The sequence below is a fragment of the Myotis nattereri genome (genome assembly GCF_964212035.1).
Source record: "Myotis nattereri genome assembly, chromosome: 16".
Classification (NCBI taxonomy): domain Eukaryota; kingdom Metazoa; phylum Chordata; class Mammalia; order Chiroptera; family Vespertilionidae; genus Myotis; species Myotis nattereri.
Window position 1 is genome coordinate 5,261,366 of NC_138091.1, and position 27,145 is coordinate 5,288,510.

Here is a 27,145-nt window from a genome sequence, read left to right on the forward strand (position 1 = left end):
GGGTGAGGGATGGGAGTGGGATACAGGGAGAGATAAACCAAAGAACTTACATGCATATATGCATAGCCCATGGACACAGATAATAGTGTGGTGAAACCCTGGGGTGGGGTAGAGACTGGGTGGAGAGGGGCAAAGGGGGAGAAAATGGGGAACATATGTATTGTTTTCAACAATAAAAAGTGTGTATGTGTGTGTGTATGTGTGTGTGTGTGTGTGTGTGTATATACTAGAGGCCCGGTGCACAAAAATTTGTGCACTCAGGGGGAAGGGGGGGTCCCTCAGCCCGGCCTGTGCCCTCTAGCAGTCTGGGACCCCTTGGGAGATAATGACCTGCTGGCTTAGGCCTGCTCCCGGGTGGCAGAGGGCAGGCCCAATCCCTAGGTTCAGCCCCTGGTCGGGCTCAGAGCAGGGCCGATTGGGGGGTTGGGGCACCACCCCCTGTCACACGCAAGGCGGGGTAGATGGGGAGGTTGCGGCACGACCCCCTGTCACGCACAGAGCAGGGCCAATCCGGGGTTTGGGGCACTGCCCCGTCACACACAGAGCAGGGCCCATCAGGGGGGTTGGGGCTCCGTACCCTGTCATGCACAGAGCAGGGCCCATCAGAGGCTTGGGGAGCTCCCCCCGTCACTCACAGAGTAGGTCCGATAGGGGAGCTGGGGCACCGTCCCGTCACACACAGAGCAGGGCTGATCAGGGGGTTGGGGCGCCGCCACTCTCACACTCAGGGCAGGGCTGATGGGGAGGTTATGGCTCTACCCCGTCACACACAGAGAAGGGCCCGGGGGAGGGGGGGGTTGGGGTGCTGCACCCTGTCACACACAGAGCAGGGCCGATCAGGGTGTTTGGGCGCTGCCCCCTGTCATGCATATCCCGGTGCCGGGAGGCCTCTCGGCTCCGCTGATCCCGGTGCTGGGAGGCATATTACCCTTTTACTATATAGGGTAGAGGCCTGGTGCATGGGTGGGTGCCGGCTGGTTTTCCCTGAAGGGTGTTCTGGATCAGGGTGGGGGTCCCCACTGGAGTGCCTGGCCAGCCTGGGTGAGGGGCTGATGGCTGTTTGCAGCTGGTCACACACCCTTCAGGGTGGGGGTCCCCACTGGGGTGCCTGGCCAGTCTGGGTGAGGGGCTGAGGGCTGTTTTCAGGCTGGGGGTGACTGAACTCCCAAACGCTCCTTTTTTCCTTTTTTTTTTTTATTCTGGGCCAGCTTTAGCTTGAGGCTTGGCTCCAGCTCTTAGGCCTCCGCTCCTGAAAGTAGGTTTCTGGCCTTTGCATACAATGCTGCGAATCTGCTGGCTGAAGTCCGGCAGTATTTGTTACAATGTTTGAAACTGCAGGCGGGGAACTTTGGTTTCCTCCGTCACTGAGGCAGCCAAGCCTCATGTTAGTTTCAAGCTGCCTGGCTGCCGGCCGCCATCTTGGGTGAGAGTTAATTTGCATATCTCGCTGATTAGCCAATGAAAAGGGTAGCGGTCGTACGCCAATTACCATGTTTCTCTTTTATTAGTGTAGACTAGAGGCCCGGTGCACAAAAATTTGTGCACTCGGGGAGGGGGGGGGGTCCCTCAGCCCAGTCTGTGCCCTCTTGCAGTCTGGGACGCCTCGGGAGATAACGACCTGCTGGCTTAGGCCTGCTCCCGGTTGGCAGAGGGCAGGCCTAATCCCTAGGTGCAGCCCCTGGTAGGGCTCAGAGCAGGGCCGATTGGGGGGTTGGGGTACCGCCCTGTCACACTCAAGGCAGGGTCGATGGGAAGGTGGCGGCGCCACCCCCTGTCACGCACAGAGCAGGGCTAATCAGGGGGTTGGGGCAATGCCCCCTGTCACGCACATAGCAGGGTCAGTCAGGGGGTTGGGGAGCTCCCCCCGTCACTCACAGAGTAGGGCCGATAGGGGAGTTGGGGCACCGCCCCCTGTCAAACAGAGAGCAGGGCGGATCTGGGGGTTGGGGCACCGCCCTCTATCACCCACAGAGCAGGGCCAATCAGGGGGTTGGGGAGCTCCCTCCTATCAGGCACAGAGCAGGGCTGATCAGGGGGTTGGGGCGCCTTCCCCTGTCACGAAAAGGGCAGGGCGGTTAGGGAGGTTGTGGCCCCGCCCCATGTCACACACAGAGCCGCAGGGTGGTCAGGGGGTTGGGGAGCTGCCCCTATCAGGCACAGAGCAGGGCTGATCAGGGGGCTGGGGCGCCGCCCCCTGTCACACACAGAGCAGGGCCAGTGGAGGGGGTGTTGGGGCACTGCACCCTGTCACACACTGAGCTGCAGGGCGATCAGGGGGTTGGGGAGCTCCCTCCTATCAGGCACAGAGCAGGGCTGATCAGGGGGCTGGGGCGCCGCCTCCTGTCACACACAGAGCAGGGCCAGTGGAGGGGGTGTTGGGGCACTGCACCCTGTCACACACTGAGCTGCAGGGCGATCAGGGGGTTGGGGAGGTCCCCCCTATCAGGCACAGAGCAGGGCTTATCAGGGGCTTGGGGCGCCGCACACTGTGATGGCCTGGAGACTGAAGGGCCCCAGGTTTGAATCCGATCAAGGGCACATGCCTGGGTTGCGGGCTCGATCTCCAGTAGGGTTGTGCAGGAGGCAGCCGATTAAGGATTCTTTCTCATCAATGATGTTCCTATCTCTCTCTCCCTCTCCATTCCTCTCTATAATCAATGAAAATATTTTTTTAAAAAGACACAAATAAATGGAAACATATATCATGCTCATGAATAGGAAGAATTAACATCATTAAGATGTCCACATTACCCAAAAGCAACCGACATACCAATGGCATTTTTCCCAGAACTAGAACAAATAACCCTAAAATTTATGTGGAACCACAAAAGTCCCCCAAATATGCCAAGTGAACTTGAAAAAGAATAAAGTTGGAGCTATCATGCTACCTCATAACTATACTACAAAGCTATAGCAATCAAAACAGCATGATACTAGAATAAAAAACAGGCAAACAGATCAATACAACATAACAGACAACCCAGAAATAAATTCACATCTGTATGATCAATTAATCTATGACAAAAAAGGCAAAAATATACAATGGGGTAAAGCCATTCTCTTCAATAAATGGTATTGGGGAAAAAACTGGACATACAAATGCAGAAGAATGAAACACTTATCACTTTTTTATACCACATATAAGAATAAACTCAACATGGATTAAAGACTTAAATGTAAGATCCAAAATCATAAACTCCTAGAAAAAAAGCATAGACAGTAAACTCTTTTACACTCTTCTTAATAATGCCTTTTTGAATATGAGTCTCCTTGGGTAGGGGAAACAAAAGCAAAAATAAACAAATGGGACTACGTCAAACTAAAAAGTTTTTGCACAGTCAAGAAAACCATCACAAAATGAAAAGAGAACCATCAATGGAAGAAGACATTTGCCAATGATACATCTAATGAGGGGTTAATATCCAAAATTTATAGAGAACTCACACAATTCAACCCCCTTAAAAACAAACATTCTGATTACAAAATAGGCAGAGGACCCAATTAGACACTTCTCTAAAGAGGACATACAGATTGCCAATACACATATGAAAAGATGCTCAACATTACTAATCATAAGAAAAATGCAAATGAACTAGAGAGATACAATCTCACACCTGTCAAAATGGCTATCAACATAAATCAACAAACAACAATGTAGGCCAGGATGTGGAGAAAATGGAACCCTCCTGCACTGTTGGTGAGATTATAAGCTGGTGCAGCCACTATGAAAAACAGTATAGTTTCCTCAAAAAATTAAAAGTATCCTATATTATAAAAAGTCTGTGGTCGTCATGCAGTCACACCATAACGAACAATCACCAGGAGGCTGCGTGCCAGCAAGTGCTCGTGGGTGGGCGGGGCTGCGTGCATGGCAAGGCCCACGTGGGTGGGCAGGGATTTGACACTGCATCCCAGCAGGTGCCAGCTGGGACTTGACCAGCGCCAGCAGGGATTTTGGCCAGGAGGTGCATTGGGAGAGTCCCATGCGGCGCCGGCCAGTGAGGCAGGACTCCAGGACTCGTGGAAATCCCGCATGGCACTGGCGGGTGCTTGATGCTGCATCCCCGCAGGTGCTTGGAGGGGCTTGACGGTGCGTTCCCACGGGTATTGGCAGGTCCGGGTCTCGCATGATTTCGAGGCGCATGCGGGTGGGCGGGTGTGCGGGTGTGCGTGCAGGCGAGGTGTGTGTGGTTGGGGAGGGACTTGACTCTAGGTCTGTCAGCACCAGCAGGACTTGACACTGCATCCCTACGGGTGCCGGCCCAGACTCTGACCGGAGGGATAAGAGAGCCAGATACCCACACCCAGGACTTAAAAGTCTGGGTCTCACCGCGCCCATGGGACTTGACACTGGGTCCCCGTGGGTGCCGGTGGGGACTTGACGGTACATCCCCGCGGGAGATAAATTTATATATTATTTTCATATACATTTTACTAATTTTCTTTCATATCTGACACTTTTATTATAAAGGTCAAATAGCAATATTAAAATATTTCCTCTAGTTAATTCCCTTTTAATGGGCATGAATTCTGTGCACCAGGCCACTAGTAACTACCATATGATCTAACAATCCTACTTCTGGGTATTGATCCAAAGATATCCAAAACACTAATTTAAAAAGATATATGTACCCTTATGTTCACTGCAGCATTATTTATAATAGCCAAATTATGGAAACAAACTAAGTGTCCATTAATAGAGGACTGGATAAAGAATATGTGGTATATATGGAATATTACTTGGCCAACAAAAAGAACTAAACTCTTACCATTTGCGACAAGACAGATGGAGGTAGAGGGTTTTATGAACAGTGAAGTCAGACAGAGAAAGACAAATACCATATAATTTCATTTATATGTGTAATCTAATATACAAAATAAACAAACAAATAAAAGAGAGAAAACTCACAGATACAGAGAACAAACTGATGATTGCCAGATTGGAGGAGATTTGGGGGTTGGTGAAAAAGGTGAAGGGATTAAGAAGTACAGACTGGCAGTAGCAAAATAATCACAGAGATGTAAAGTACAGCATAGGGAATATAGTCAATAATACTGTAATAACTGTATGGTGCCAAGTGGGTAATAGACTTATCAGGAAGATCATTTTGTAAATTATATAAATATCTAACATTATGCTGTACAACTGAAACTAATATAACATTGAATATCAACTGTAATTAAAATTTTTAAAAATATTTTAAATAAATAAATAATAAGGCCAAGAAAACACATGCTGACATAAAAGGGAATATGTTGTCAACATAATGGAAGAGTACAAGTTCTTGCAAAAAGTATTCAAGTACTGGAAATGAAGAATGTGGTCCCTTAACAATGACTTGCTTTTGCATAGGTCACTAACAGGTACCATAATAATCCTATCCACACAGTAACAGACTTATTAAATAAAGAGTTTACACTGGAAAGAAAAAATATTTTCTTCTAACAAAACTAGAGGCCTGATGCACGAAATTCATGCAAGGGGCTCAGCCCTCGCTGCCATGGTGGCTTCCCTCAGGTCTCGCAGTCCCGGCTTCATCTGGAAGATCGTCAGAAGTTTGTTTGGCTGTCCAGTCTAATTAGCATATTATGCTTTTATTATTATAGATGTTATACACAGAATTAAATTACTGGGCATCTACACTAATAAAAGTGAAACATGCAAATTGGTGGCACTCTGCTATGCCCACCAGCCAATCAGGATGAGTATGCAAATTAACCCAACAAATATGGCGGGTTAATTTGCATACACAGGTGCGGAGCAAAGACTGAAGGCTCCGGCCCCAGCAAAAACTGAAGACGACTGAAGAATGAAGACTAAAGAGGCTTGTGTCTCCCGCTGTGGCCTGAGCGGAGACATCAAGCCTACCTATGGCTGGAGCGGAGAAGCAAGCCTCACTGCGGCTGGAGCAGAGAAGCCTAGTCTCGCTGCGGCCGGAGCGGAGAAGCCAAGCCTCGCTGTGGCAGGAGCAGTGAAGCCTAGCCTCGAGGCCTGGCTTCTCTGCTGCGGCCGGACCAAAGGCCTGGGTCCCAGGTGCCGGAGGAAAACCGGTGCTGGCAGCCAGGGGAAGGAAGGCCTATTGCGTGAGTCTTCATGCAATGGGCCTCTAGTATCATTTATAATTCTAGATTTCAAATAATAGCATTTAAGAGTAGGCTTCAGGTTTCCAATTTTTAATAGGTAATCATGTCTTCAACTAAAACTTATAATAAACCACTCATTCTCATCATGGGATGCTAATAAGTTGAACTGTAAAAGTGGATTGGGCAGTATCTAACAGCAATTTGAGAGAAGAGTCTAATCTTTTGCCAATAATGATTTCTGAACACAATTTTTAACAAAAATATGATTACCTGTCTAATTTCCTTATGATTCTGAGATTAAAAACTCACTTTCAGAATCCTACATAATAAAAGGCTAATATGCAAATCAACCAAACGGTGGAATGACTGGTCGCTATGATGCGCACTGACCACCAGGGGGCAGACGCTCAACACAGGAGCTTCCCCCTAGTGGTCAGTGCGCTCCACAGGGTAGTGCCGCTCAGCCAGAAGCCAGGCTCACGGCTGGAGAGTACAGCAGCAGTGCCAGGGCTAAGGATGTCTGATTGTTGGTTTAGGCCCGCTCCCCAGCAGTTGGACATCCCCCAAGGGCTCCCGGACTGCAAGAGGGTGCAGGCCAAGCTGAGGGGACCCCCCCCCCCCAACCCAAGTTCACGATTTTTGTGCACCGGGCCTCTTGTAAATAATAAGCAAGTTACTTTATGGCAATAATAGGTTAAAAATCCAAGCTCACAAACTTGGAATCTTTCCATCAATAGTTTACTATGGGTAAGAGGAGTGGGGGAAGGGAGAAGTAGACAAAAACTGAAAGAATGGAACGTGCTTCAGTGGAGCTCTACAGAGTCTTGAAATAAATGTGCCCTAATCACTCTGGGATTACCTAGTGATTCAAACTTGATTGGATAATAAACCAGTAAAGAGACTTTTCAAACTAGTTGGATCTCTATGATATATCCACCAGAGTAAGATAAAGAAGGTAAAATCAAGACACATGAATTTAAAAATTCTTAACTTATAACTAGATATTTTTAAAAGTATTTTCTATATAGTACATTCTATTCTTTCCAAACCAAATCTTTTTCCCAAACTCCAAGGTTATATAGCTAACTCTGTACATTAGATCTCCACCTGGATGTCCAGCAGGTATTTGAATTTTATCATGTCCTGAAATCTGCTCCTCCTACAAAACCTGTTCTTCCTTCAGCCATGCCTTTCACAGTAAACGGCACCTCCATAAACCAAAACTTGGATTATCTTTGATAACTGTTTTTCTCACATTCCCCCACACTCAAACCATCAGCAAAACTCTTTGGCCTTACCTTTAAATATATACCAGAAACTGATCAGTTCTCTTCACCACCCAACTACAGCCAAGTCCAAGCCACTGGGATTATTAAAATAATCTCTTAACTGTTCTCCCCACTCTTCCCTTGCCTCACAAATCTAACCTCAATAGAACAGTCACAACAGTCTGTCACAACTAAAATCTGATATTATACTTCTGCTTAAAAGTCCAATGGATTCTTCTCTTATTTGGTATCAGTTCTAATGTCATTCAGTTATCTTTATAATTTTGTTTTGCTAATCCTCACCCGAGGATATTTTACCCACTGATTTTTTTTTTTAGAGAGAGTAGAAGGAAAGGGGAGAGACAAAGAAACACTGACACAACGATTGACTGCCTCCTACCTGGGTCCCGACCAGGCTGGGGATCAAGCCTACAAACTGGGGTACGCCTTACCCTTGACCAGAATCAAACCCATGATCCTTCAGTCCATGAACCAAACCACTAATCACTGAACCAAACAGCTAGGGCTCATTCCGTACTATAGTAAATTAATACCACCTAATTTCTGAAAAGTTGTCCATCTATTTTCACACAAACAAAATGAAGTAATAGTACACAAGCAATTAAGAAACAGAGATAAGATTCTTTTGGTCTGAGATGGTGGTATAAGTCCATTATTAACCCCCTCCTTTCACAAATTTCCAGTGAAACAACCAAAAAACTATAAAACTAGAAGGAAAATCTCCAAGGTAACCTAAAAGTGATAGTGAGCAGGACTAGAATTGTTGGAGGGCTGACCAAACCCAAACTGAACCTACTTGGGGCAAGCCTCCTAACGGTCGGGTCGATGAGGATACATATGGAAAATCTCAGTTCTGCAAATGCACTTGGGGATATGCTAAGGGAGCTATCACACAGAACAAGAATGTGCAGAGGAAAACACTAATATGGCTAAAACCTAACAAGGCAAGTGTGCCACAGAAGAATGAAGTAGTACCCCAAATAACTTTAGAAGACAAATGTTTCAGAGTTAACAGAGACACTCCCTGTCACTAGAGCCTTCCCCTTTATCACAAGCAAGACACTGTTAATCTAGCATTGATAAGGTATAATAAACATCAAATTATCCCTTTACATTTCCTGGGATTAAAAAAATTTAAACAGTAACATACACAATTTCTAAATATAAATTAAAGTTACAAATACTAGTTCGTAATTAGAAATACTAGTATAGCTATTTTAAAAAATTTGTAGCTGAAACTTGTTGAAAACGTAGATAGGCTCAAGCAACTCTTGCAAAAGGACCTTGGTTCCACTTTGTTGGTGGGAAGCAGGGGGGAAGCACTGGCTCCTTTAGTGGAACAGTGTTTCCTATCTCACTACCAACATTCAATTTGCTGCCATTCAGTTCATAAATCTTTACAGGGCTCTACAAGCACCTATCTCTTTGTCTCTACACTGTCAGTCCCACTGATGTACAAGCATACTCTTTTCCTCCCTTCTTATCCCCATCAGGCCTGCCACCCATTTCTGTTTTATTTTATGAGCAAATCTTACAAACAAGTCTACACTAATACTATTGCCACTTCCACACCTTCCATATCCCCTTCAGTTCACTATAATCTTATTTCTGACTCCCTCACCAATCCACTGAAAATACCTATCAAGGTCACCTCAGCTGACAACCTCTAGCAGCATTTCAACAGTTGACTCAGGAAACACTCCCTATACTTTTTTTGACCAAGAAATAAGTTCAGAAGAATATGTAATTACATCTTATGAGGTAGTGTTCTTAAGAAATAATGACCCAGAAAACACAAAAGTTACAACTATTAATAATGAAAAAAACTGTGTCAACCTGTATCTGGTGACCAAAGAGACAAAGGAAGACAGGGTAGCTGTGTACAGAAACCATTAAGAAATTTAGGAATGCTAATAAATAGTCAGCAGCTGTCCAAGATCATGCATACAATTCGATGTTTCGACTTGTATGCGGGTGTGGAGGGTAACAGGTGATTGCATTATCCCAACAATCTCACTGGTAAAGCATACATGAGCTGTGACAGCTGCTGAGTATTTTGAAAAAAGTAACTGAGTTGCAACTGTGAAGACATATACTACATTGTATTAAAAACTATCTTTTTAGGTGAAGTATTTTTTTTAGGTATTTAATTAATTAATTTATTTATTTTAATATATATATTTTTTAATTTTATTTTCAAGACAGAGGAAGAAGGAGAGGGAGAAAAACATCAGCCAGCTGCCTCCTGCATGCCCTCTGCCAGGGGACCCGGGCACATGGGAATCGAACCGGCAATGTTTCAGTGCACAGGGCAAAACCCAACCAACTGAGGCACACCAGCCAGGGCTCATGTGCTTTTTAAGATTTAAACTATCTAATCTCCCAAAATGAAATAAAATCCGCCACTCTGGTTACCATGCTGTATTTCTCTCTCTTCCTCAAACAAAGGACTGGTAAAGATGATATAGTAAATAAGGTGTTAAGGGTCTCAAATTTAATTACATTATTATTGTTAACACTGACATGCACGATTTAGATGACATGGAAGTATAAAACTTTTCTCACTAATTAATAAGTTTCTCATACTAGAAACTTAAAATACATTCAAAATAAAAAATATAACACTTAAAAATACATAGCTTAACTTCAAAACAATCAAAACATGTTCATAATATCCTAATTAATTTAATAGAAACTCCAATCCCTAAAGTACATGTTATTAAGTACAAAACTCCTATTATAACAATTTCATCTTCCTGTTTACACCAACCCTGAAACATCTTCCATATAGTATTGAAACACACCTGGTTTCGTCCTCTGCGTTTTCCATAATTCCTTCTAACTAGAGCTTTATAATTCTCATTTTTCTTGGTTAAGTAGTAATATAAAACACAATCAGGAACACTCTATAAGTAAAAAAGAAATATTTTTGAGAATCCAATGAAATAAAATTTTTAAAAAATCAACATTTTTGAGGAAAATCTCTGGTTTTCTCAAGGTATAAATTGAGATGAAATACATATAATGTAGCTGGACTCTAAAAATGTACATTTTATGTCTACTACTTTAATGGGCAATACAAATACATAAAAAATACTAGGAACTATCAGAAACATTCAACAACTTTCTTATTAATCAGTCACTAAATTCCTATTCTTACTGCATATATATAAACATTCAAATTGTCTCTTTAAATATTTTCCCCAAAAACACTACATTCAACCCACTGTGAAAAAATTCAGGAAAAACCAGGACCATGATATTATAATTAGAAATTTAATGAGGTTAAAAAAGCATTGTAATCTATGTGTTTTTAGAAAAATATATCAGGTTATTTTCATTAACCATGAATATTATCAGTCTATGTTCTGTGTTAAGGATTTGTGAGCATATAATTGTAAATATCACTATATTAATCACATGAAAATCTTTTCTGTAGCAAGCCCTTTGCAAAAATCAGATGCCGTTAACTATTTTTGGGTATTAGAGCATAAAATTTCAAAGTAGCAACCATAAAAAACTATAAGCATTCTCAATGCCAAACATTTCTCACCTTTCTTTCCAAGTAGGATGCAATTAGTCCGAAGTTTTTTGGATGCTGGATAAACCTGCATAAAAAAAAAAACACACAACAACAACAAACACACACAGACAAACATTTTAACAACTCAAAAGCGGAGGGTTGTGTGTGTGTGTGTGTGTGTGTGTGTGCAAACCTCAAGAATAGAAATATGTACCAACTAAATCCCAGTGGTTCCTAGCTGCCTACCTGAGGAACAACTGTAATATCACTGGAATCTTTTAAAGGGCACAGATTCCTGTGCACCATCCACCAGGAAATGACTGGACTGGTCTATGATAGAGCACAGAAATCTGTACTTTTAAAAAGCACCCCCAGATGATTCAGATACCACCCATGTTTGGGTACCTCTCTTAACCTGACTTCATAACCTCAGTTCTTATCTGTTACCTATATTTCCACTTATAAACTTACGGGAAGATCACCTCAGATCTATATTCTCTATGTTGCAGTATCAATTCAAATGCCAAAACGGGGAGCTGTTTTTTTACTAACTATGTAAGCTTCAAGTGGATAATAATTTAAAATTTAAATTACTTGTCCTTAAAGATCTCCTTCTCATGGTCAGTCCAAACATTCATAAACTGCCTATCTTTATAAATCTTCATGGGGTCCTCCATAAGCCCATTCATGTTAATGAACTTGACCCGTCTTTGTTCTGCATCAAACATCATAGGTGGAATCACAGAGAGCTGCCGCATTTGTTTCTCATTATTCTGGAAAAAAAAATGCAGTTTACATAAAATAAAATCTAAAGAGGGTCACAGACTGTCTTAATACATACTAAAAAAATAAAAACCCACATACATATGTAGTTCAATGACAACAGTAGTATACACCATAACATCTAGAATGTAGTAATTACTCAAATATCTAATAAGTATCCATTCAATGAATAAGAGTCAGAGTACACATATCCTATATAATAAAAGCCTAACATGCTAAGTGTCTGACCATCTGACCAGTTGCTATGATGCGCACTGACCACCAAGGGGCAGACACTCGACCAGTAGGCTAGCTTGCTGCTGGGGCCTGGCCAATTGGGACTGGATGGGACGGCTGGACATGCCCTGGAGCCTTCCCATGGTCCCTCCCTGGCCCAGATTGTATACCAGTGGGCCAACCTGGCCTGCCCCCTCTCGCAATCCAAGACCCCTCAGGGGATGTCAGAGAGCCTGATCCCACAGGCCAAGGCAAGGGACCCCACCGGTGCACAAATCTATGCACCGGGCCTCTAGTATTTGTTATAATCTACTACTACAAATTGAGAAGAGGGTTTATTTTTATTTTTTTTAAGTTATTTATTGGGGTGACATTGGTTAATAGGATTATACATGTTTCAAGGTAAATTTCTATGACACATCATCTGTATATTGCATTGTGTGCCTACCACCCAAGGTCAAATCATCTTTCATCACTAAATATTTGGCCTCCCTTACCCTTTACTACCTCCCTATTCCCTTACTTAAGGTAACCCCATACTGTTGTATGTGTCTATAAATTTTAGTTTTATATCCCACATAAGTGAAATCATACGGTTCTTAGCTTTTTTTTTTTTTTAATATATTTTATTGATTTTTTACAGAGAGGAAGGAAGAGAGATAGAAAGTTAGAAACATTGATGAGAGAGAAACATCAATCAGCTGCCTCTTGCACACCCCCTACTGGGGATGTGCCCGCAACCACGGTACATGTCCTTGACCGGAATCGAACCCAGGACCCTTCAGTCCGCAGACCGACGCTCCATCCACTGAGCCAAACCGGTTAGGGCAGTTCTTAGCTTTTCTAACTGATTTATTTCGCTTATCATAATATTCTCAAGATACATCCATGCTGTCACAAATGGCAGTATTTCATCTTTTCTTATGGCTGACTAGTATTCCATAGCATATATGAACCACATCTTCTTTATCCAGTCCTCTATGGAAGGACACTCTGGTTGTATCCATGCCTTGGCCACTGTGAATAATGCTGCAGTGAACATAGGAGTGTATATATCTTTGTGAATAATTGTTTTTGAGTTTTTCAGGTAGGTTATACAGGAGAGGGATTGCTGGATCATATGTTAACTCTATTCATAATTTTTTGAGGAACCACCATACTGTTTTCCAGTCATGAATGAGGGTTTCTTTTTCTCCAACACTTATTACCTGTCTTGTTGATAATAACCATTCTAACAGGTGTGAGGTGGTACTGTCGTTTTGATTTATAGTTCCCTAATAGCTAGTCAAGTTGAACATCTTTTCATATATCTGTTGGCCTTTTGTATGTCTTCTTGGGAGAGGTATCTGTTCAGGTCCTCTGCCTATTTTTTAATTGGATTATTTTCTGTTTGGTGTTGAATTGCATAAGTTCTTTGTAGATTTTGAATTTTAACCCCTTATCTCCTATTCAGCTGGTTGCCTTTTTGTTTGTTGGCAGGTTCTTTCGCTGTGCAAAAGCTTTTTAGTTTGATATAGTCACATTCATTTATTTTTCCCTTTACTTCCCTTGCCTTTGGGGTTAAATTCATAAAATATTCTCTATGACCAAGATCGGTAAGTTTAGTACCTATGTTTTCTTCGATGTCATTTATTGTTTTAGATCTTATATTTAGATTTTAGAACCATTTTGAATTAATTTTTTAGATGGGGAAAAACTGTAATCTAGTTTTATTCTTCTGCATGTGGCTTTCCAATTTTCCAGGCACCATTTATTGAAGAGACTTTTTTTTTTCCATTGTGTGTTTTGGCTCCCTTGTCAAAAATTATTTGCCTATATACATGTGGTTTTATTTCTGGGCTCTCAATTCTGTTCCACTGGTCTGCGTGTCTGCTTTTCTGTGAACACCATGCGATTTTGATTATCGTAGCTCTATAGTAAAATTTGAAGTCAGGTATTGTGATATCTCCAGCTTTGTTCTTTTTTCTCAGAATTCTTCTGGCTATTCAGGATCTTTTGGGATTCCATACAAATCTGATAATGTTTTTGTGTGTAATTTATTTTTAAAATGACTTTAGAATCTTGATGGGGATTGCATTAAATCTTTTTTTAAAATTAAATCTTTATTGTTCAGATTATTGCAGTTGTTCCTCTTTTTCCCCCCATAGCTCCCCTCCACCCAGTTCCCACCCCACCTTCTGCCCTTACCCCTATCACTGTCCTATTTCATAGGTGTATGATTTTTGTCCAGTCTCTTCCCGCACCCCCCACACCCCTTCCCCCTGAGAATTGTCAGTCCACTCCCTTTCTATGTCCCTGATTCTATTATATTCACCAGTTTATTCTGTTCATCAAATTATTTATCTTCTTAAAGGATACCTTTCAGCATTTCATATAATACTGGTTTGGTGGAAATGAACTCCTTTAGCTTTTCCTTATCTGTGAAGCTCTTTATCTGATCTTCAATTCTGAATGATAGCTTTGCTGGGTAAAGTAATCTTGGTTATAGGTTCTTGCTATTCATCACTTTGAATATTTCTTGCCACTCCCTTCTGGCCTGCATAGTTTCTGTTGAGAAATCAGCTGACAGTCGTACGGGTACTCCCTTGTAGGTAACTGCCTTTCTTTCTCTTGCTGCTTTTAAGATTCTCTCTTTGTCTTTTGCTCTTGGCATTTTAATTATGATGTGTCTTGGTGTGGTTGTCTTTGGATTCTTTTTGTTTGGGGTTCTCTGTGCATCCTGGACTTGTAAGTCCAGGGGAAGTTTTCTGTCATTATTTCTTCAAATAGGTTTTCAATATCTTGCTCTCTCTCTTCTTCTGGCACCCCTATAATTCGGATGTTGGTACGCCTGAAATTATCCCAGAGGCTCCTTATACTCTCTTCATATATTTGGATTCTTTTTTCTTTTTGTTTTTCTGGTTGGGCGTTTTTTGCTTCTTCATATTTCAAATCTTTGACTTGATTCTTGGGATCCTCTAGTCTGCTATTGGGTCTCTGTATAATATTTTTTATTTCAGTCAGTGTATGCTTAATTTCTAGTTGGTCCTTTTTCATATCCTCGAGGGTCTCACTAAATTTATTGGTGGTTTCTAGAAAGTTCTTGAAAAACCTTATAACCATGGTTTTGAACTCTATATCCAGTCATTTGCTTTCCTTCATTTCTGTCATTTGTGACCTGTTTCTTTGTCTCCACATTTTGGCTGCTTCCCTGTGTTGGTAGAGTGGCTTTCTGTGCTAGGTGTCCTATAGGGCCCAGTGGCTCAGCCTCCCCAAGTACTTGAGGTGGACACTATTGGTACACCCCTTTGTGGGCTTTGTGCAGTGTTGTTGTAGTTAAACCTTGATTGTTGTAGGTATCACTGGGAGGAATTGACCTCCAGGCCAATTGACTGTGAGAATCAGCTGTGTCTATGGTGGGAGAACTTCTGTGCTGGAGATACCCTTATGTGGCAAGACTTGCTTCAGTGGGGCTTTGGTGCTCACTGAGTCTGCCCCCTGAGTGTGTCCCTTATGGGTCTGAGGAGTTGTAATCTGGATGGTCCACTCTGACCACTGGGTATACTGGCTCTTGGATCTCTAAGGAGGTGGTAATTTAGCCTCTGCCTGAGGCTACCCAGCAGGAGCTACAGAGAGATCTGCAGATTCCTCTTCTTTGTTTGGGGTTTGGAGGTGCCCAGATGAGGCCCAGCTGTGAAGCAATGCAAGGTGCTCTGGGGCCTTGGGCCTTCTTTTTGGATGTTCTGGGTCTCTCTAACCCAGCTGCAGTTATTTAGGTAATTTTAGATTGCAAAGGGCCAGGGCATTCATATGCAAAAGCCTCTGTATACAGCTTGGGTGGGGCGGGGACTCAGGGAATCGACAGGGTGGAGCAAACAGCTATGGCTGATCCTCAGTCCTGCCCTAAGAGGCCCCAGGTCTTACTGTTCCGCAATAATCGCTGCAAGCGCCTCTGAGAGAAAGCCATCCTCGAGTTCTGGCCGCTGCCAGACAGTCCAGTTTCTCCCCGTATGAGTCTGGGTTCCCAGAGACTTCCAGGAACTGGAGTTCAGAGCAGTCGGGAGCTTGAGTCTCCCTCTTGATTGAAAAAGACAACCTCGTCCTCAGTTGCCAGTCCTTTCCACATGCGCCTCCGTACCTCTGCACTTTACTTCCACATGGCACCTCCTCTGAGTCTCAGTGTGCTTTTCTCTTTCCTTCTAGTTGTAGAATTTCCACTCGGCCAGCCTTCCTGTGGTTCTGGATGATTTCCGTTTAGTCTTTTAGTTGTTTTTTTGAAGTGGTTGTGCGAGGCAGCAATTTCCAGTGTTTACCTATGCCTCCATCTTGGTTTTCTCTGTATTAAATCTTTATATTGCTTTAAGTAATATGGCCATCTTAGCTATGTTGAATCTTCCATTCTAATAGTAGTACATTCCATAACATCTAACATGTAGTAATTATTTATATATCTAATAAATATCCATTCAGTGAATTAAAGAGTCAGAGTATACATATTATTTTTATAAGCCACAATTTGAAACAAGTTCTTTACTTAAAAGCTGACATTTCAGATAAAATTTTAAATATAGAAAAGACAAAGTTATGTCAAGTTCATTGATATAATAGTGACCTTATGAGCCACATTAATTCTATTTAGTCTCATTTTTTAAAGTCTTAACACCATTTTAGACAACAAATCTTGACATCATTTTAGAGAACAATAAACAGAAAATTAAACAAACAGGCACCAAATCTTAGGATCACTGATTTTAAAGTAACTAAATTCATTTAGGAATTAAATGCTTCTTGCTAATCTTACATAATCTTTCCATTAAAATTTTAAGACTATTATTCTTAGCAATTTAACTGAAACTTTTTATGTCTATATAATTTCTTTTCCCAAGGTTTAATTTAAGTTTATAAGCACAAACTTCCATGAAAAAACTTTTAGCAAAGTTATAAGTATTAATCTCAGTAACAAGGCTAGGTCTTCTCCTAATAATTTTCCTCAGAGAAGTAGATATTACCTTACAAGTCCTTAGAAAGTCTATAATTTTATGAAGTACTCGCAATCAGTTTGAACACCAAAATACTGTTTGCAGCAGACATTAGTTTGAAATCACCTCAACTGATACTAGTTATAAATGCTTATATGGTTTCATTCAAAAAGCAAGCTACGAAATTTAACACAGGTTCAGTTATTCTAGGAATTATGGCCACAAATCTTGAAATATACAGCAACATAATAATTACCTTTGATCATTACTTAAGAGGTTACCACATTTAAATAATCAAGTCCACGAGAATGTAGAGATGAGGTTTTAAAAAGCCATGTTATAAAATCAAAACTAGCAAAACTCAATAGGTAGATGGCTTTGAAACAACCTTAAGACATAGTTTGAACATAGCTACAAAGACTCAGTGTTCTTGACTGAAATTCATTCTTGTTCAGCAATGATTTAATAATGTCACCTCCTATGTCTCTTTCAGGCTAGAGAGCACTCTTTGGAAACCATAACAAGTGAATACACAAACGTCTGCAAAACACATGCTCTTTTGCTGTTTTATGAAATAGCACAACACGCTCAGTCCTCAAACCTAGAAACCAGGGAGTCACTTTCCATTTCTCTTCTTTCTCACCCCCACACTTAATCTATCAATCTTGTCCTGTCCATTCTACCTTCTATAATCTCTCCTTTCAGTCCCCTCCTATTATCTAACACTGTTATTCTGACTCAGGTCCTTATTTTTATAAAAGTCTCCTCCTCTCTTTCCCCACCTCCATGGGCCAAAGCCATATTTGTAAAACACCAATATGATCATGTGACTGCCTTCTTTAAAACTTCCAATGATTGACCACAGTCTTTGGACTATTCCCTCACTTATGTATAAATAAACCCTTAGTTCCTGGAGTATGAGGCTAAATTCCTGAATAATGAATTAACTTAAATTAGATCAATTTATTTTCTTACCTCCTGCTCAGAGAGTCCATCAATAATCTCAGAAATCTCATGTTCACTTCTAGCAATAGTGGCTGAAAGACCAGCTCCCCTCTGCCCAACTCTAAGTATGAGAGAGAAATTATATATATATATTTAAAGGCCTTTTATAGGGAAGACATATAAATTAAATTACTTTTGTATAGATTACTTTTCTGAATAAGACTTTTTTAATCAACTAGAAGTCAGAGAAGAAACCTAAATTAATTTGCTTGAGTCATCTATAAAATTAGTAATAATTTAAATGCCGAGATTAAGGTTTAAAGGTTGCATGTCCAAGCTCAAATGACAGAACTATTTATTTATGGGAAACTTCTGGAAAACCAGTTATTGGTGATATTTCCATTTCAAATACCAGTTTTTTGCATGCCTTCCAGAAACTAGAATAGCAGGCTTAGAAAAATACATCAAAGATTTTTTAAAAGAGGGAAGAAAAATACAACCATCATCCCTCACAAAAAAAACAAACACTTAATCATAATTAAAAGAGCTTACCTGACTGTTACATGAGACAGTGAAGAGCAAAACACTAATGTTTTTACCTCTGCAAAATACTTGTTCTCCAAAAGTAAAAACAAATCAGAAAATATCTTACCAATACCAAAGAATTTTATAATTAGCAACCAATTTAATACTGTTTGACTATGTTGGTGTAGGTATGAAGAACAACGAGATACTCAGGTCTATTCTTATTAACTATCATTTCCAACGAAATGGATATTTTCAAGAATTGAATAATTAATTTAAAAATATTCACTTAAGCCCAACCAGTGTGGCTCAATGGCTGAGTGTCGACCAGGAGGTCATGGTTCGATTCCCAGTCAGAGTACATGCTGGATTTCGGGCTCAATCCCCAATGGGGAGCAGTAGGAGGCAGCCAATCAATGATTTTCTCTTATCATTGATGTTTCTATCCTGCTCTCCCTTTCCCTTCTTCTCTCTGAAATCAATAAAAACATATTTCTTTAAAAAATTAAATTTAGATTCAACATCATGAATATAAAAAAATTAATATTAAATTCACCAAGACATATTACAAACAAAAGTTCTTTATAATCTTTCTTAATGATTATCAAGTAACAATAAGTATTGTGAAAGATCAAAAGTGTGATTCCAAGAATACAGCACAGCCATTAAACACCAAACTGCTTACCGTTGAAATCTTTCTTGCTGTTCTCTTTGTTTTCGAATTTCTGGAAACTGCTTTTCATAGTACTCCCTTGTTTTGCTTTCTTTAGCTTTCCTCCGAGGATTATTTTCTATTCTGTCCACTTTTTTCTCCCATGCTTCCATGAGTTGATCGTAACGTTGGCAGATTTTTTGTTCCTATTAAATACCCGTAGCAAATTAAAAATTAAACAAAATTCTGTGATTCTGACAAACCTAATACATTAAAGTACATGTCAGTTCTTAAGATAAAGTCAGAAGTACATTTGGCCTATAACTCAGTTGAGAATGAGAAGCTATTCTCAATCGGAAAGAGGAGAGAGAAAGGGAGCTCCATTGCCTATGAAAAATCTAACGTATAGAGCATATTTTGGTCAGATTTTGTTTAGTTAACAGGAAGACTATATAAATTGATCAATGAACTGATGAGCTACTACTACTAACTGACCAGCTACTTTGTTTTTTTTCCTGATAACAATATGTCTTCATGTAAAAAATAATGTAAAATTAAAAACAAAAACATATAAATAGTTCGTAACCCCAGTCACCCAAAGGCAACCATATTAACATTTTGTTGTTAGCCTTCCAATGTGTCAGAGAAAACACACTTTAATCATTCCTCTATTGTTGGTGATTTTGGTTACTCGCATATTTTTGTTACTATAAATTATGCTACGTCATAAACATTTTTGACAGTCTGGAAAAGACAGAAATTGGTTGTAATTTATGATTACAAAAAGAAAACTCAGCAAATGACATGAAATCAAGAATACTTTTATAATCAAGAATCATTTTATAAAAATGAGTAATGTATGATCTTCTTTTATAAATATCAAAAACACAGAAAGAAGAACCCTCCTGCACAGAGTTGTGTATGTGTCTGATGACACACAAATTAAAAAAAGTGTCGGGGTACTCATGAAAAACTGTTAACACTGGTCATCTCAAAAAGTGGCATCAGAGAAGATAAAATTATCTTCCTCATACTCCATATCCCACCCCTACATCTTCCTAATCATTCTTTTCCACTCCTATATGACTGTTTTACTCCATCTGTACCGCCACCTCCTCAGTACAGGCTAACATCAATCCTCATCTAGATTAAAGAGGCTCCTAATGTCTCCCATGTACTCTTTTTTACAATAAAATTTGTTATTTTATTACAATTTATAGCCACTATTATTTTATTAGTTTCAGGTGTACAGCATAGTGGTTAGACAATCATATACTTTACAAAGTGGTCCCTCCCTCTGGTATTTCAGGTACCCACCTGGCACATTCTTAATAGTGTGGCCACATGCAAATTCTTAAAATCCAAACCTAAACATTTCACTCCCTCAGTTCAAACACTAAAAAGATACTCCCAAGATCTAATCCAAAGTCTCCTAGGTGACCTCCAGGGCTGTATAGACTTGGCCCTGGCTTTCCCCACCAGCCTCATTTCTCATCACACTCCCAGCTCTGTCTAAGCCCCAGCCATCTCTAAACCTGGGACACTCCACTCTACTTCCCCGATCTTCATCACACAATCCACTCTACCTCCCAAATCTTCATTACCATAATCTTCATTTAAGCTGTTCCCTCTGCTTATTCAAGTTATTAGCATACAAGTTTTCCTGTGAAATTTCCGTCTTCATGATTCATCTCTGCACTAACTATCCCTCTTACATGCTCACAGTCATCTGTATATGATCACAGTACTGCAAATGCCTGCTGACTTATCTATCCTCAGTTACACCTTGGCTAAAACCATTTGGCTGTCTTGCTCACCACTGTAGAATGATATGTGGAACAGAGTAAGCAGCCTATGAACATCAAACAAATCAGTGAACACAGACACTTTATAACTACTCTATTGAAGTATAAAAAGAAAAACTGAGCTTCTGTGTTTGCAGATAGCAAATTTAGAAATTACCATAATTACAACAAAATTACTGAATAGAAAAAATACTTTAGCTAATTTCTTCTTTAATACTAGAGGCCTGGTGCACAAATTCATGCACAGGTAGGGTCCTTCAGCCTGGCCAGCGATCGGGCCGATCGGGGCCGGCCAGCCAGGGGGGAGGGACCATGGGAGGTTGGCCAGCTGTGGGAGGTTGGCTGTGGAAGCGCACTGACCATCAGGGGGCAGCTCCAGCATTGAGCGTCTGCCCCCTGATGGTCAGTGCGCGTCATAACAACTGGTCGTTCGGTCAACCGTTCGTAATGGTCACTCAGGCATATATATATATTTCTATGTTCTTGGCACACACACACACATAAAATTCAAGACTGAAGGGCGCAGTTGGCAATTAGAACGTAAGAAGTCACACTCCAAACAAAAGCTTCTGACTCTAGAGCAGGGGTCCTCAAACTATGGCCCGCGGGCCACATGCAAATACAAATACTGTATTTGTTCCCATTTTGTTTTTTTACTTCAAAATAAGATATGTGCAGTGTGCACAGGAATTTGTTCATAGTTTTTTTTTTAAACTATAGTCCGGCCCTCCAACGGTCTGAGGGACAGTGAACTGGCCCCCTGTTTAAAAAGTTTGAGGAACCCTGCTCTAGAGTGTTGCAATCATTAACTGTCAGGTCATTAAATTTAAGGTACAACATTCACTTCCAATGTGAATTAAAGAACAACACTTATTTACTAAACAACTGAATTTAAATAAATCAATAGTTTATCAAAAATCAGTAGACATGTTATGAAAATAAGAATACTGGCATTATATTTTCTGTAATTTAATTTCCATGAAGACTATACTTACAAAATTTTTGGAATGCAAGTCATATAATAAATATGAAAAACTAACTCTCTAAAATTTGAAAAAGCTAACCTTTAGCTGACCCAGCTCCTAATGAGAGAACAGTAATATGTAATTAGTATGACTGTAACTTACCCACATTTGTTTGAGTGTTAAGAGAATAAATGTAGATCATCCTGTTTATCATATTTTTTTAACTACTCACCATTTTCTTTATTTGGCTAGATAAAAATTTTGTACATAGATGACCAAAGATATTAATTTAACAATGACATTAAACATGAATTATGATATCAAAAGGTTGTTAGAAGTTAATTTATAGTTAAGTCACATCTATTTTTAATTTCTAAATCAGCAACCTTCTCTCAAATATAATCAAGAACCATTCTCACTAATAATGGAAAAGCAAATGCCACCATGGGCATGAATGGAAAAGCTGTACAAATTTCAGTTAACAAGGATAGGACCTCACCCTTTGTTTTCTTGCATGATTTCTTCTTTTAAAAAATAAAATGAGTTTTTTCCTCATCACCTGGTTTCTAGAAAAGAAAAATATGGTTGTATGACATTAAGAAAATGCACGATTTAAAAATGTATTCACTTATTTTTCACAGACACTGAAAAACAAGCAAAGATCACTTAGGAACATATGATGTAATAAAAATTAATCTTAATTTTTCACCCTGCAAAATAAGACTTTTGCAATAATTAGAGCTGACTAAAATTCCTCCCATTCTACAACAAAATTTTATATAAATAGTTCATTTTCAATTATTATATCCAATTATAAGGTAAATATTATTTTCAATTTACAATTACACAGTTCTTAAGAACCCTGGCGATATAAACATCTTTGTACTCTCTGGAGGAGGGGAGGTCGAAGAGAAGGAAAAGCCTTTAAGTTACCTCCCTACCCCAGGATTGGTGCTGACCTCCCTGCTATGAGAATGTATACCAACATAGAGAGGTGACTTCTGCTTTAAACAGGAGAGTTTCTTCAGTCACAGAAATGACACAATTCACTCTAAGAAGTAATGGAGGGCAATGTGACAAGACAGAAAAACTTCTCTTATACCTTAACATAATTTCACTTTTTAAAGTTGAAGCATTGTGACCTTCAAAAACAATGACATGCAGGTTCAAATATAAATATTTATACCCCACCTACTTCCAGTAAGGATTTCAAGCTGATTATTCAAATATAAATACAAGGCCAAGGCAAGTAGAAGTAATTTTTTGGATTATCTGCCACTCAGGACTAACAGTGACACTGGCTCCACTCAAATAAGCATGGGCAATCAGGAGCTGGCTATATGGAAAAGTAGCCAAGAGATTAAAAGAATTATTAAAATGTACATTTGCTATTTCATACAAAGCAAATGGCAATGATGAAAAAATAGCTACTCAATGATTCATAATGGGTGCATGCAGCTGAGTAAATGATATTTCACAAGGAATTTCACACGTACAGTAGAAGCATCACCATCTATTCAGTTTGCTCTAATTGTAATTATGTGCTACTCAATAGCAAATAACAATCAATAAGCATAATTTAAAATGTCTCCTAAGAATTTAAATGAAGAAGTCAGCTAGTCAGTAACCAGCTCAGGACAGTGTAGATAACATGAAATAAGTCAGACAGACTTTGCTCTCTAGCTAATATTGGGAGGAAAAGACAGAACACAAACATTAACTGAAGCTTTGTTGGGGGGGAAAATCATTAAAAGTAGCCAACTATATTTTATTCAGTATTCTTTTTAAAAATGTTAAAATAGCTAAACAATTCCAAAACAAGGCATATTTTATATGAATTCTGCCTAACCTAAGGGTTGTCAAGACCACAGTAGCATCTCACAGAAAAATTCTAAGTATAAGACTTTTATTATGAACCACTTTAACAAAAGTTAAAATTATTCACTTTCAATATTTTTCATGCATACCATGCAAATTATATCTGCCACCAGTTCTGCAAAGTAGTCAACTATTGCACATACTCTCAGTAAGAAATTTTTTAAAAAGAAAAAATATATATGTGTATATATACATATATAGCAATGTGCTCATTAACTGTACTAAAAACTATAATTTCTCATTATACTTAATAAAACATATAAAGTAGAAATATCACATTTTTGTTACAAACAAGAATAATTACCTAAAATTCTCTTAAAGTATGATAATTTTTTTTTTAAAAGATACCTATCTAGCCTCCTCTTTTCTTCAATCAGATCAAGAAATTAGGTTTTCTTTTTTACTTATTTTCTTATTCCAATCCGCATCCATAAAGGCCTGGTATCTAGGATGAGCAAGGCTAAACAAACTACACTTTGGAGCCTTCCTCACCCAGGTGAGGTGACTGAGCGCTTCCAAGGCACCAGGACATTAAATGGCAGAAGGGTCTACAAATACCGTCATTAGCAAGAGTCATGGAAGGGATTTCCCTAGAATAGGATTTTGAATAATGATAAAATGATCCGTGGCACTTCTACTTTGCAATGGCAGATGTGGCTTGGTGGGGGACGGTGTCATCACTAGTCTTAAATGAAAAAGCTTCATTATCTTACTTCATCATGCGCCTTGCAGGTACTCCACTGAAAAAAAGACAAAACAGGAGGCAAAAAATTCAAGCCTCAAGGTAAGCCATTTCAATGTTAAGTATCCACCTTTTTTACTAGCAGATTATAAAACCAGCTAGTTTTATGCAATAATTTATTTCATTTTTTGGCCTCGGAAACTCAAAGCTGTTACCCCAACCCCCAAGAAGCCAGAGGAAGATAACATATAGTAAAATGACAGCAAATTACACAAATCTAAAATATACCAACACTATATTACAATAATATGTCAGAAGATAACATAAAGACAATCTCTTTATAGAATATATGGTCTTTAACTGAAGAACTCTAGAGACAATAAATACTTACGTTTTGATGTTCTCGTGGTACACCTTGGTATCTGATGGCTGGTTATAGAGTGGCTATAAAATAGAATCAAATATTTATACATAAAATGTACATATGTCTATAAAGAACAAGGAAACAAATTATATTTTACTGTAAGGCTAAATAAAGTACTAATGGGTCTACACAATATGTGCCCTACCAAAACCTCCAGACTTTTAGGTTCCCTGAATATTTAATAATGCCATTCCTAGAAATTTTATAAATCTATTGTATTCCATAATAAAATCATTCATTCAGAGATTTTTAATTTTAAAAGCAAAGAAAAATTAAGCACTATCATCATCCTAACAGAATGATTCAAAGAGCTTTCTATTTCTGTTCTTACTTCTTTCTCCTTCTATGTGGATGATTTAATGGCTGCCCAGGATAATGCTTCTTTTCAAAGGTAACCAAGTTCCTGCACCATTATTATTATTATTTTAATCCTTACCAGAGGATATGTTTTTTTAATTGATTTTTAGAGAGAGAAGAAGGGAGAAAGAGAGAGAGACATCAATGTGAGAAAGAGACATCGACTGGTTGCCTCCTGTACGTGCCCAACTGGGATCGAACCCACAACCTAATGCAGGTGCCCTGACTGGGAATCAAACCTGCAACCTTTTGGTCATGCACCATTATTTTGATCACAAATTACTGCCCAGCTATATTGCTCTCACCTCAAAGTAGATTGTATTCCATCTTATCCCAAGAAAAACTAATACAAAAGAGCACTAGAAATAAAAAAAGTAATTTCTTACTTACCAGTTCAACTTTTGGGCCAAGACCTTCAAATATTTTATGGGCTTCTTCTGCTTTTTTCTACAAAGACATTATTATACTGTATAACTAAAAATTATATTACCTAAGTGCAAAATCATTACCAATAAAATAATATTTATCTGAAGACCAATCTATACTTAAACTTATCCTTATTTCTAAACATTCTCCTTATATGATAGGCTAAAATACTATTTCTATTGTCATCATTTCCTCACCAAATTCAGTCAAACCTTAACATTTGTATTGAAAGCACTGCCTAAAGAATTGGTAAATTCTTAAAAGCAAATATATATTCATTCTAGGGAGAGGGAACAGGAATCCACAATTAGAAATGAATCCTTCAAACATCTAAATACTTCAACTAAAAATGTCTTTAATGAAAATTAAATTAAAACACCATAAAGTTGTCAATCTTTGCTGTGGTAAGCCAAATTAATCTCTTTGAAGAACAGTTTATAATAAGCTTACTTTCTAGTTACAAGAAAACTTTAGCAATAACCCCCAAAATAGAGGAAACAACTAGTCTGAATTACTCAAGTGTTCAGTAGTAAATAAATGGTGAATAATATATATTTTTATGTTATTTTCAAAAGTAAAATAAATGCTAACAGAAATCATCTTTAAAAAACAAATAAAATATAACAAAATTCAAAACTGACTATATTTAAACTAGAATTACATAACTAGCAAATGTCTCAGTGGTTCTCAAATCTCCTCTCTCTCCCAGCAGTCTCATTAGTAACAATGGCTCATGGCCTGCTGCAGACCCCACCTTACTGCATCTGGCTAAAAAACTCTCCAGGGCTTCTTCTGATGGGACATACAAACAGAAATGGGTATCAATCAGTATTTCCCAAGTATAAAGAAAGATGTTCCCTTAAAATAAATATTCCTCTTTTTCATCTCATTTATCAATCAAATATTTATTTAGTACATATTATGTGAAAAAAAATGTTTAACTGGCTTAGGAAGGACAAAATAGTGTAATGAACTATCCAAACTCCAAAAGACTTAAAAGGTAATTCAGATGAGAAATAAACATATCAAAAATGTCAAATACTAAACTATAAATATACCCATTAAATTTGCATAGCAAATTCTATTTCTATAGATTTTCAAAAGTATTTTTTATTGATTTCAGAGAAGAAGGGAGAGGGAAAGAGAGATAGAATCATCAATGATGAGAATCATTGATCAGCTGCCTCCTGCACAACCCACACTGGGAATCGAGCCCGCGGCCCAGGCATGTGCCCTGACCAGGAACTGAACCAAGAATTCCTGGTTCATAGGTCGCTGCTCAACCACTGAGCCAAGCCAGGCAAGCTATAGATGGTTTTAAAGGCAGGATTTGTTAAACTTTGTACTATAAACATTTTGGGACAGATATTTTCTTATTTGGGGGGCTGTCCTATGCGTTGTAGAAATTTGGCATCCCTGGCCTCTACCCTCTAGATCCCAGTAGCCTCCACCCCTCTGCCAAGGTATGACAATAAAAATAGTCTCTGGTAACTATTAATGTCAAGAAGCCAAAGTGTAGCCCAGACAGCGTGGCTCAGTAGTTGAGTGCCAACCTATGAACCAGGAGGTCATGGCTGGATTCCTGGTCAGGGCACATGCCTGGGTTGCAGGCTCGATCCCCAGTAGGGGGCAT

General features: G+C 39.4%; 1 protein-coding gene across 5 annotated transcripts in view; it reads right to left on the bottom strand.

The window, feature by feature from the left end:
• Nucleotides 1-27,145, bottom strand: part of NCOR1 (nuclear receptor corepressor 1) — a 236,298-nt gene that overhangs the window by 95,328 nt on the left and 113,825 nt on the right. For 4 of the 5 annotated variants that reach the window (XR_013997027.1, XR_013997028.1, XR_013997029.1 and 1 more), the window contains exons 7-15: nucleotides 25,477-25,533; nucleotides 24,697-24,749; nucleotides 24,182-24,363; nucleotides 22,245-22,311; nucleotides 19,009-19,181; nucleotides 17,829-17,919; nucleotides 11,491-11,669; nucleotides 10,927-10,981; nucleotides 10,178-10,279 (exon numbers count right to left, since the gene is read on the bottom strand). Coding sequence is in view for 1 of the 5 variants with exons in the window: in XM_081110795.1 (XP_080966921.1) it covers nucleotides 10,178-10,279; nucleotides 10,927-10,981; nucleotides 11,491-11,669; nucleotides 17,829-17,919; nucleotides 19,009-19,181; nucleotides 22,245-22,311; nucleotides 24,337-24,363; nucleotides 24,697-24,749; nucleotides 25,477-25,533 (804 nt within the window). In the remaining 4 variants the exon portion in view is untranslated. The remainder of the gene's footprint in view (nucleotides 1-10,177; nucleotides 10,280-10,926; nucleotides 10,982-11,490; nucleotides 11,670-17,828; nucleotides 17,920-19,008; nucleotides 19,182-22,244; nucleotides 22,312-24,181; nucleotides 24,364-24,696; nucleotides 24,750-25,476; nucleotides 25,534-27,145) is intronic. The other variant, XM_081110795.1, reaches the window with a different exon arrangement.